The 11,266-nt window shown below is 45.5% G+C and overlaps 2 protein-coding genes across 5 annotated transcripts; both read left to right on the forward strand.

Annotated features, from left to right (window-relative positions):
- Positions 1 to 1,570: 1,570 nt before the first annotated feature.
- On the forward strand, positions 1,571 to 3,332 carry her8.2 (hairy-related 8.2). Of its 4 annotated transcripts, none has more exons than XM_046876791.1 (4): positions 1,571 to 1,712; positions 1,800 to 1,895; positions 2,532 to 2,625; positions 2,999 to 3,332. In XM_046876791.1, exons 1-4 carry the CDS (start codon positions 1,650 to 1,652, stop codon positions 3,319 to 3,321), a joined length of 576 nt encoding a protein of 191 aa, XP_046732747.1. In that variant the 5' UTR covers positions 1,571 to 1,649; the 3' UTR covers positions 3,322 to 3,332. The 4 variants fall into 4 exon arrangements, with proteins under 4 accessions (XP_046732747.1, XP_046732749.1, XP_046732748.1 ...); XM_046876793.1 differs by having other exon boundaries at positions 2,532 to 2,610; XM_046876792.1 differs by having other exon boundaries at positions 2,535 to 2,625.
- Positions 3,333 to 9,273: 5,941 nt separating this feature from the next.
- Positions 9,274 to 11,266, forward strand: LOC124403215 (transcription cofactor HES-6-like). The gene is made up of 4 exons (XM_046876867.1): positions 9,274 to 9,455; positions 10,160 to 10,246; positions 10,380 to 10,461; positions 10,569 to 11,266. Exons 1-4 carry the CDS (start codon positions 9,378 to 9,380, stop codon positions 10,991 to 10,993), a joined length of 672 nt encoding a protein of 223 aa, XP_046732823.1. The 5' UTR covers positions 9,274 to 9,377; the 3' UTR covers positions 10,994 to 11,266.

The raw sequence follows: 11,266 nt of genomic DNA on the forward strand, positions 1-11,266 counted from the left end.
CGGAGCGGAGATCTGAGCTCACACACTTCCAATTACCACAGAGCAATTAAAACAGTCCAGGAGAACATTTTATATACATATATACAAATAAATATTCCAGATTTCAGAAAAACTACAAAGAGATTCAAACCTGTAAACATGTAAAGAAGGAAGTGAAGAGCAGGAGATCTCAGTACACTTATTTAAAGTGTACACACAGATTTGTGTGATGGTCTACAGTCAGTACGGCATAAGTCCTAACATGGTTGTGTGTGTGTGTGTGTGTGTGTGTGTGTGTGTGTGTGTGTTGTAGGTTGGAGTAGACCAGCTCTCTCAGTGTTGTTTTGATTTTAAACACTGTAATCACCTGTTATTGAAGTATTGATCTCTGAGTATGAAAGTGTCCCTGCAGTTTGTCCTGCTTCACTGAACATCTGCCATAAATGAGACGTTTCCAGAGCAGCACCTGCCATTTACAAACTCCTTACAAACACACACACACACACACACACACACAATCACAATCCCTCTCTCTTTGCATTGTACACCTGCCTCCCACTTCCTTGTTTCCCTGAAGGCCTCTGTATGCAGGAGGTCACTCCCTCTTTTACGCTCATTAGCCTCAGATCAATGCTCTCTTTTGTCTGTGTGAGTTTCCCACGTCCTGTTCGTGCGCCTGGCACTCGCGCAGCCCAAATCAAACACAGACAGCTGAACTCGGGTTTAATTCCTCGCCGGCTCGGTCCTGGCGGGACATCTGCCCCACTCGCATCTGCTCGCCGTTTCATTGTGGAGGAATGAAGGAGGAAGGTTGGCCACAGAGCAGCTAAAGCTGTGCTCTCCAACAGTTCTCCTGTTAGAATGGCTGTGTCCCAATTCAGAACGATACTCTGCATTCTACATGCAGTAAATTCCAATTCCTAACTATTTTCAATCTGATCGTTCTTCCTTCTGCATGTTCTGCACATAAAGTCTGCTAAACACGTTTTTTACTTGTTCTGTACACATAAGCAAACAGACATTCTGATTGACTAGATTTCTTCTGAAGGTCGTCCTGTCCACTCAGATGTCATGTCTACTGGAATTCTCATCAATTTACCGTTTTCACGTTGTGACGTCCTCATAAACCCCGCCATTTCCCCAGAAGATTATTAACACCAGAGATTATTAATACTGAGATTATTAATACTGAGATTATTTATACCAGAGATTATTAATACTGAGATTATTAACACCAGAGATTATTAATACTGAGATTATATATATTTTTAAATGACTAAGAGGCACAAAGCTTTATAGATTAAGGACTGGCTCTGGTTTCAGTATGATCATATAGCAGATATACGGAGGAGTGGGGAGAGAGAGAGAGAGAGAGAGTCACGGAGGGAGAGAACTAAAGAGTGATGAAGTAACAGTGAGAGAGGCAGAAAAAGTTAAAGGAGGCGTGTATGTATGAGAGAGAGAGAAAATGAGAATGCTATTGTTATTATTCTGTGTGTGTGTGTGTGTGTGTGTGCTCTCCTTTCATATGCTAATCAGGGCTGTATAAAGGCAGTTGCACTCTGAGCAGCACACAGTCCTCAACAAATCACACACACACACACACACACACAAACACACACACACACACGTCCAGGAGTTAGTCAGGAGTACAGTGAAGGTTGAGAGTGATGACGGCGGCGAGTGCGACCCCGAGCGCAGACAACCAGAACAGCAGCAGGGACGAGAGGAAGGTATGAATGACTGACTCAAACTTCTCTCTACTGTTGTTTATGTGCTCTTTATTTCATCCCTCTTTCCTTCCTCTTCTCTCTCTCCAGCTGAGGAAACCTCTGATAGAGAGGAAGAGGAGAGAGAGGATTAATCACTGCCTGGAGCAGCTCAGAGAGACGATGGTGGGAGTCTTCGGGCTCGACGTGAGTCACATTGCTACACACACACACACACACACACACACACACACAGATCACTGGTTGCAATATTAAGCATGATGTTATATCTAAATATACATATAATTAGTTATATTTTATGTTTTTATTAGGCAGCATTTCTGAAGAAATCAGAAAACTGGAGTTTTTGTATTTGGAGTCATGTGTTGTGATCAGTGTCAGTTGTGTTTTTTGTGTAAATTTGTAGAGCATGAATACGGTTACAAAGGGAACAGTCGGTTATTTTCAGGCGAATGTTAATGTCACTTTCGTCACATCAAACCAGCCCGACTCACCAATTTGTTTCCATGGTAACAATCATCAATGACTGTACAAAAATGTCACAAAATTCAACACCACAAACAAATAACCAGACTCCTCCTCCTAGGCCCCACCGCCAGACCCCGCCCCCAGACCACAAAGTGGACGGTTCTTTATCACACATTTAAAACCTTCTGCCTGTCCTATCATGAACCTTTCACCTGACTGTCTGAGAAGCCCTCGTGCTGAACAGTGTGATATAAATACACTATTATAATGATCTGTTTCTGTGATGTCACACTTGTGGTGAAGGTCTGAAATCACCTCATGATTTTAACCATCGCTGTTTTCCTCTTCATGTAGCAGTCGAAGTTGGAGAAAGCTGATATTCTGGAGATGACAGTTAAACATCTACAGGAGATCCAGAGTAGTAAGATAGCAGGTGAGGGACAGACAGGTACGCTGACCCCATACACACTAAACACTGGTTCAGATTTCTGCACCTAAACTCAAACTAAATATGTTTCTAAACCCTGAGAAGTGTGTGATGATATAATTCTACAGAAAAGAGACACACGTTTACACCAATAGTTTCTCAATAGATCAGAATCTCTATTTCCCTGTGAATCGTCTGTTGTGTGGCCTGAATTTGCATATCAGCACCTGAATGGCTTATAATTAATGATGTAACAACACTTACATGTCCTTTATTTGCATATCAGCACCTGATTGGCTCAGCTCGTTGCCCATCATGTGTTTAACCCTAACTCAGAAGTTCAGCTTTAGCGTGTTATTTTAAATCTGATTTGTCCCGATTCTCCCCTGACCAGAGCCGATTCTGGACCCGGAGGCGCAGCAGCGTTACAGCACCGGCTACATCCAGTGCATGCATGAAGTCCACACGCTGCTGCTGTCCTGCGACTGGATGGACAAAACACTCGGCGCTCGTCTTCTCAACCACCTGCTCCGCTCGCTGCCCAAATCTGCCCCGTCCAAACCTGAGCCTGAAACACGCCCAATCCATCACCATGAATCTTCATCACCACCCCAGGAGGCTCTGCCCACTCAAACTAACCACCACACCATACTGACCACACCACCTCCCACCAAGAGCCCACATCTGTCAGCTCTGCAAACATGGAGGCCTTGGTAGAACATGTGTGTGTGTGTGTGTGTGTGTGTGTGTGTGTGTGTGTGTGTGTGTGTGTGTGTGCATCGTAGACCCTCCTCTGCTATGTATCTTATAGATATACCTGTTTGGTGAGCATGCGGTCCGGATTAGCGCCTCTTCCCTGAACCTCGTTACTTCCTGTCTGAAGTGAACTTCCTGTAGCCTGCATTGTAGAAGGCAGTTAAAGCTCCTGTGTTTATTACTTTATTAACACTGTAATTTATTGGATTAAATAATATCCATCTCTCTCTCGCTCTCTCTCTCTCTCTCTCTCTCCCCTCAATCTTGCTCACTCCTCTCTCTATCACTCTCACTCTCTATCTCTCTTTTACTCTCTCTCTCTCTCTCTCTCTCTCTCTCCCCCTCAATCTTGCTCACACTCCCTCTCTCTATCACTCTCACTCTCTCTATCTCTCTTTTTTTACTCTCTCTCTCTCTCTCTCTCTCTCTCTCTCTCTCTCTCTCTCTCTGTTGGTGCATTTAATACTATAGAGCCTGTGACCTCTGATCTGTAATAACTGTATTAACCATTTATTATTAATAAACATACAAGTAAACATTTGTGTGATTTAAATTAAAACCTGGAGCCTCATATCAGTGAACCGATCACCACAACCAGCCACTTCCTGCAGAGATCACACCGACCCGATCACACTGATCACACCGACCCGATCACACTGATCAGACCAACCCGATCACACTGATCACACCGACCCGATCACACTGATCACACCGACCCGATCACACTGATCACACTGACCTGATCACACTTATCACACTGACCCGATCACACTGATCACACCGACCCGATCACTGCGATCACACCGACCCGATCACATTGATCACACCGACCCGATCACACTGATCACACCGACCCGATCACTGCGATCACACCGACCCGATCACTCTAAATACACCGACCCGATCACACTGATCACACCGACCCGATCACTGCGATCACACTGATCACACTGACTCGATCACTGCGATCACACTGACCCGATCACTCTGATCACACCGACCCGATCACTGCGATCACACCGACCCGATCACTCTGATCACACCGACCTGATCACACTTATCACACTGACCCGATCACACTGATCACACCGACCCAATCACTGCGATCACACCGACCCAATCACTGCGATCACACCGACCGATCACTCTGATCACCGACCCGATCACCGCGATCACACCGACCCAATCACTCTGATTACACCGACCCGATCACACTGACCTGATCACTCTGATCACACCGACTTGATCACTCTGATAACACCGACTCGATCACTGCGATCACACCGACCCGATCACATTGATCACACCGACCCAATCACACTGATCACACCGACCTGATCACTGCGATCACACCGACCCAATCACTCTGATTACACCGACCCGATCACACTGATCACACCGACCCGATCACTCTGATCACACCGACCCGATCACTGCGATCACACCGACCGATCACACTGATCAGACCAACCCGATCACACTGATCACACCGACCCGATCACACTGATCACACCGACCCGATCACACTGATCACACTGACCTGATCACACTTATCACACTGACCCGATCACACTGATCACACCGACCCGATCACTGCGATCACACCGACCCGATCACATTGATCACACCGACCCGATCACACTGATCACACCGACCCGATCACCGCGATCACACCGACCGATCACTCTAAATACACCGACCCGATCACACTGATCACACCGACCCGATCACTGCGATCACACTGATCACACTGACTCGATCACTGCGATCACACTGACCCGATCACTCTGATCACACCGACCCGATCACTGCGATCACACCGACCCGATCACTCTGATCACACCGACCTGATCACACTTATCACACTGACCCGATCACACTGATCACACCGACCCAATCACTGCGATCACACCGACCCAATCACTGCGATCACACCGACCCGATCACTCTGATCACACCGACCCGATCACTCTGATCACACCGACCCGATCACACTGACCTAAACACTCTGATCACACCAACCCGATCACACTGACCTGATCACTCTGATCACACCGACTTGATCACTCTGATAACACCGACTCGATCACTGCGATCACACCGACCCGATCACATTGATCACACCGACCCAATCACACTGATCACACCGACCTGATCACTGCGATCACACCGACCCAATCACTCTGATTACACCGACCCGATCACACTGATCACACCGACCCGATCACTCTGATCACACCGACCCGATCACTGCGATCACACCGACCCGATCACACTGACCTGATCACTCTGATCACACCGACCCGATCACACTGATCACACCGACCTAATCACTCTGATGACACCGACCCGATCACTTTGATCACACCGACCCGATCACTCTGATGACACCGACCCGATCACTTTGATCACACCGACCTGATCACTTTGATCACACCGACCCGATCCCTCTTGAAAAGTGAAACTCATTTGTCTGTATGCTGCAGAACAAAATAAAAGATTTATCCAGCATTCAGAGGCAAAATAAATACATTTAAAATGATAAATAAAGCTTCACAAGAACACACTGTAGCCCATGTGATTTTCTGTTACAGACCCCCATTAAAGAAAGGAATAAGTATGTGGACCTCACAGAAAACAGTTTGGGGACCCCTGGTTTAGACTCTCATCAACTCAACGCTGTGGAGTTTTTATCAGTAAAACCTGAGTGTGATTGATGTTTTCTCGTGCTGTAGATCAGTAGGAGGGAATTTTATATGATATTCTGCTATAAAATAAACTGGAATCTGGAATCATGCGTATGAGCCGGAATTGCCCCCAACCTCACTGTCCTCGACCCACCAATACACAGTGTGTGTGTGTGTGTGTGTGTGTGTGTGTGTGTGTGTGTGTGTGTGTGTGTGTGTGTGAGACGCCTGCCAGCTGCTCGATGTGGACCGGAGGACAGAAGGTTTGAAGATTCAAGCAGACGCACAAACGAACCCTGTAGTGCACTTCACTGCTCCCAAACCTCATTCTCTCACTTGCTTTATTCCTCCCTCCCTCTTTCTCTTTCTCTCTATCCCCCTTCCCTCCTTCACCAATCTCTCTCTCCTTCTGCTTCTCTCACTCTGTCTTGCATTTTGCTCTGTTTTATTCTTTTCTTTCTTTTTTGCTTTTTCTATTTTTGTCTTTTTCTTCTTCCTCCTTCGTCTTTCTTTTGTCTTTTCACTCGTTCTCTTTCTCATACAACACTTTCTATTATATATCCTTTTCATCTTTCTTTCATTTTCTTTCTCTTGCTTTTTTGCTAACTGTTCTCACCTGTCTCTAAATTTACTGTTAATCATTTCCTCATCTTGTCTAACATCTCTCTCTCTTTCTTACTCTCTCTCTCTCTTTCTTACTCTCGCTCTCTCTTTCTTACTCTCTCTCTTTCTCACTCTCTCTCTCTCTTTCTCACTCTAACTCTCAGGCTCTGAGTCGCTCTATAAATAATGAACACAGATGGACTTTTATTAGAAAAATCTACATAACAATAGAGTATCAGTAAACACAACTCTAGTGACAGACGCAGCTCTCAGAACAGCTCTCTCACACACACACACACACACACACACACACACACACACACAGACACACATACACTCGCACACACACACACACACACACACACACACACACACACACACACACACACACACACACACACACACACACACACACACACACACACATTTTATTAAATATTTTTACTAAATTAAAAACTAAGATCAAAAGGTTCATTATTTATTGAACTTCAGTCAGAGTTTTATCTCGAGCAGAACCTCAGCTGATTCGGAGTGAATCCCAGGAACATTCAGCACAGGGTCCAGATGGAGTCATGAACTCAAGTCCTACAGGTTCAGAGTCAAACTGAACGCAGTTTAACATCCAGCACACATTCCTACATCAGCTTCCTCACTACAGCTGAACTCCAGATTTTATATCAACCTGAGAATCTCAACCCATCATTTAGTACCATATTAACACACCATATTAACACACACACACACACACACACACACACACAGACACACACACACACACAGACACACACACACACACCACCTGTCACTCACGCTACTCTAATCAGCCCCTGTGTCTCCGCGTGCAGCTGCCACCTGTTTGTCTGCAGTTTGGAGAACAATGAACACAAAACTCAGAAGAGTGTGTGTGTGTGTGGGGGTAACCTCACACACACACACACACACACACAGACACACACACACACACTGTAACCCTCACACACACACACACACACACACACAGACACACACACACACACACACACTGTAACCCTCACACACACACACACTGTAACCCTCACACACACACACACACACACACACACACACACACACACACACACACACACACACACACACACACACAGCTTTACACTTGAATTGTGATTATTTGCACTGCTTCAGTTTTTTCCACTTCATGATTTATACTTTCAGTGCACAGTGGTTCCATCACCTGTAAATAGAAGAAGTTTGGAACCACCAGGACTCTTCCTAGAGCAGAGCCACCCGGTGGAGAAGGGCCTTAGTCAGGGAGGTGATCATGAGCCCAATGGTCACTCTGAAAGAGCTCCATTGTTTCTCTGTGGAGAGAGGAGAACCTTCCAGAAGAACAACCATCTGCAGAACTCCACCAATCAGGCTTGTATGGTAGCGTGGCCAGAGAAAAAACACTCCTCAGTAAAAGGCACATGACAGCCCACCTGGAGTTTGGTAAAAGGCTCATGAAGGACTCTCAGACCACAAGAAACAAAGATTGAACTCTTTGGCCTGAATGCTAAACATCATGTCTGGAGGAAACCAGGCACTGCTCATCACCTGACCAATACCATCCCTACAGTAAAGCATGGTGGTGGCAGCATCATGATGTGGAAATGTTTTCTAGCAGCAGGAACTGGGAGACTGATCAGGATCAAGAGAAAGATGAATGCAGCAATGTACAGAGACGTCCTTGATGAAAACCTGCTCCAGAGCGCTCTGGACCTCAGACTGGGGTGATGGTTCATCTTCCAACAGGACAACGACCAGAAACACACAGCCAAGATAACGATGGAGTGGCTACTGGACGACTCTGTAAATGCTCTTGAGTGGCTCAGCCAGAGTCCAAACTTGAACCTGATCAAACATCTCCGGAGATCTGAAAAAGGCTGTGCACCGACGCTCCCCATCCAACCTGATGGAGTTTGAGAGGTTCTGCAAAGAAGAACGGAAGAAACTGTCCCAAAAATAGGTGCCAATCCTGTAGCTTCAAACTCAAAAAGACTTGCGGCTGCATCTGGTGCCAGAGGATCTTCAACAACGTCCTGAGCGAAGCTGCGAAAACTCTGTGATTTCTTTCGGTTTAAAAATTAGACAAACTTCTTTTACGTTGTTATCATGGGGTTTTGTTTGTAGTGTTTTGATGACGATAATCAATATTGGCCTTCAAAATTTACTTTCCGGATGCATTTTATTACTTTATTTTATTTCTCTGGTTATTATAGTTTTTACAGGCAACCCATAATACTTAGCAATAAAGATTCTGGTTCTGATTCTACACACACACACACACTGTAACCCTCACACACACACACACACACACACACACACACACACACACACACACACAGTATCAGACATGACCATGTTATTAAAGTGACTCTATAATGGAAATAAAGCAGAATGTACAGCATGTCGAGTTGAAAGTTTCCTCCTTCTGAAGTTTCTGCCTTCTAAATTACAGTCAACACTAAATAAATAAATAAATAAATAAATAAATAAATAAATAAATAAATAAAGTGGATCACACAAAATCTCGCGCTCTGATTGGTCAGTGAGACTCGGCGTCACGCTCCGGCACGCGCTCGCGCTGATCTTTGTGTAGAGCAGAACAGAGGAACAGAACCACATTAAACCTACAGAGAGAGAGAGGAGACCACACACACACACACACACACACACACTATACACACGCGGCCCGGACTGTGTTCCGTCATGGCGTGCGCGTCTCCCGCAGGTAAATGCGACCTGTGGACGCTCCCGGATGAGGAGAACATCAGAGGAGACCGGAAGGTAAGGAGACCGACTGAGCGCGCGACTTACAGTTACCGCTTAGTACAAAATGCTCTTTATTCATCTCAGATTAAACACCTGAGCAGTAACACACACACACACACACACACACACACACACACACACATATATATATATATATATAATTCAGAAAGAGTAAAATTTGTATCTGATTAACTGATTTATAAATTGTGTTTCTATCCGATTGTTTTTAAATAAATAAATAAATAAATAAATAAATAAATAAATAAATAAACTAGCACTTACAGTCAGTAAGATTAGACTCTGCTCTTCACTGCAGGAGCAAATGTTCATCTAATTTCTCTTTACTGTGGGGTGAAGAACGTGGTCACGTGACTGAGGTTTAATCAGAGGAAACTTTAGTGCACTGAGATTAGATTCATTATTCCGATCATGTGTCTAATCTGGAATTAAAGGAAACAGAACGCGTTCATCAGCAGTGTGAAAAGTAAAACAGAATCAAATTCATTATAACTGATATGATCATTTATTTAAATGTGTTAAATTATAATTTTATGTAATAAAAACACAACAAACAAAAAAACGAGTGTTTGAGAATAAAAAAGTAAAAGTTTCTGATGGAGAGTAAAGAGCTGGAGATGATTTGCTGAGGGATTCTGGTGGAAAGTTCACGTGAGGATTCGGATCTGTTCAGTACATTAATAACGTCTGTGTATGAGCAGATCAGGAAGCCGCTGGTGGAGAAGAAGCGGCGCGCGCGCATTAACGAAAGCCTGCAGGAGCTCCGGGGTCTGCTGTCCAACACCGAGGTGAGACACACCTGCACACGCACACCGGACACGGTAGAGAGGACAAGATCACTTATTCACTCTCTCTCTCTCTCTCTCTCTCTCTCTCTCTCTCTATATATATATATATATATATATATCGCTCTCTCTGCAGCTGCATGCGAAGATGGAGAACGCAGAAGTTCTCGAGCTCACGGTGAAGCAGGTGGAGAACATCCTGCGGGATCAGACACACGGTGAGCCTGCGCGCACCTCAAAGTGTCCACGCACCAGTATATTCTCTAGTCTAAGCATAATGTCCTGTTTGTGTGTGTGTGTGTGTGTGTGTGTGTGTGTGGTGCAGAGACAGATGGCACGAGTCGCGAAGCCAGTGAGCGCTTCACAGCAGGCTACATCCAGTGCATGCACGAGGTCCACACCTTCGTGTCCACGTGCCCCGGCATCGATGCCACGGTAGCGGCGGAGCTCCTGAACCACCTGCTGGAATGCATGCCGTTAAACGAGGACCTGCAGGACGTCATTCTCGACCTCAGCTCTGAGCTTCTGTCTCCAACGGGAGCGTGGCCACGCGTCTGCTTACCGGGAGCGCGCATGCCGGCACTTTCTCCGACCTCTACCAGTGGCGGCGCTGAAGAAGAGCCAAACTCCGATCTGGAGGAGACCTTCAGCGAGTCAGCTCCGGGATCTGTGGTGGAGCAGGAGGAGGAGGAACAGGAGGAGGAGCGGAGCACAGCACCATTCTGTACAGCCATGTGGAGACCGTGGTAGAGCTGAGAGCGCAGCCGGAAACATCACACCTGTAAACTGACACACTGAGGGGAAATCTCCTGGACTAATTCCTGCAAACAAAAACAAATAAACAATTTATTACATACTGTAAAGATCCTGCAGGACATCAATCCTTCATCCACACCTCCGTTCTGAAGATGTTTCTGAGACCTATACACATACTGTATATATACATTTATTTATAATGAGAGTCAGCTTTGCTAAGGATTCTGACAGTAAACCACACACACACACACACACACACACACACAC

Source organism: Silurus meridionalis, chromosome 20 (assembly GCF_014805685.1).
Source record: "Silurus meridionalis isolate SWU-2019-XX chromosome 20, ASM1480568v1, whole genome shotgun sequence".
Lineage (NCBI taxonomy): Eukaryota > Metazoa > Chordata > Actinopteri > Siluriformes > Siluridae > Silurus > Silurus meridionalis.

Bases quoted from the DNA above. Each gene is read 5' to 3' on its own strand.
- her8.2 (XM_046876791.1), top strand. From the start codon at position 1,650: ATGACGGCGGCGAGTGCGACCCCGAGCGCAGACAACCAGAACAGCAGC. The intron at 1,896-2,531 runs GTGAGTCACATT...CTCTTCATGTAG, and splicing joins TGGGAGTCTTCGGGCTCGAC to CAGTCGAAGTTGGAGAAAGC. The intron at 2,626-2,998 runs GTACGCTGACCC...TCCCCTGACCAG, and splicing joins AGCAGGTGAGGGACAGACAG to AGCCGATTCTGGACCCGGAG.
- LOC124403215 (XM_046876867.1), top strand. From the start codon at position 9,378: ATGGCGTGCGCGTCTCCCGCAGGTAAATGCGACCTGTGGACGCTCCCG. The intron at 9,456-10,159 runs GTAAGGAGACCG...GTGTATGAGCAG, and splicing joins ACATCAGAGGAGACCGGAAG to ATCAGGAAGCCGCTGGTGGA. The intron at 10,462-10,568 runs GTGAGCCTGCGC...TGTGTGGTGCAG, and splicing joins CCTGCGGGATCAGACACACG to AGACAGATGGCACGAGTCGC.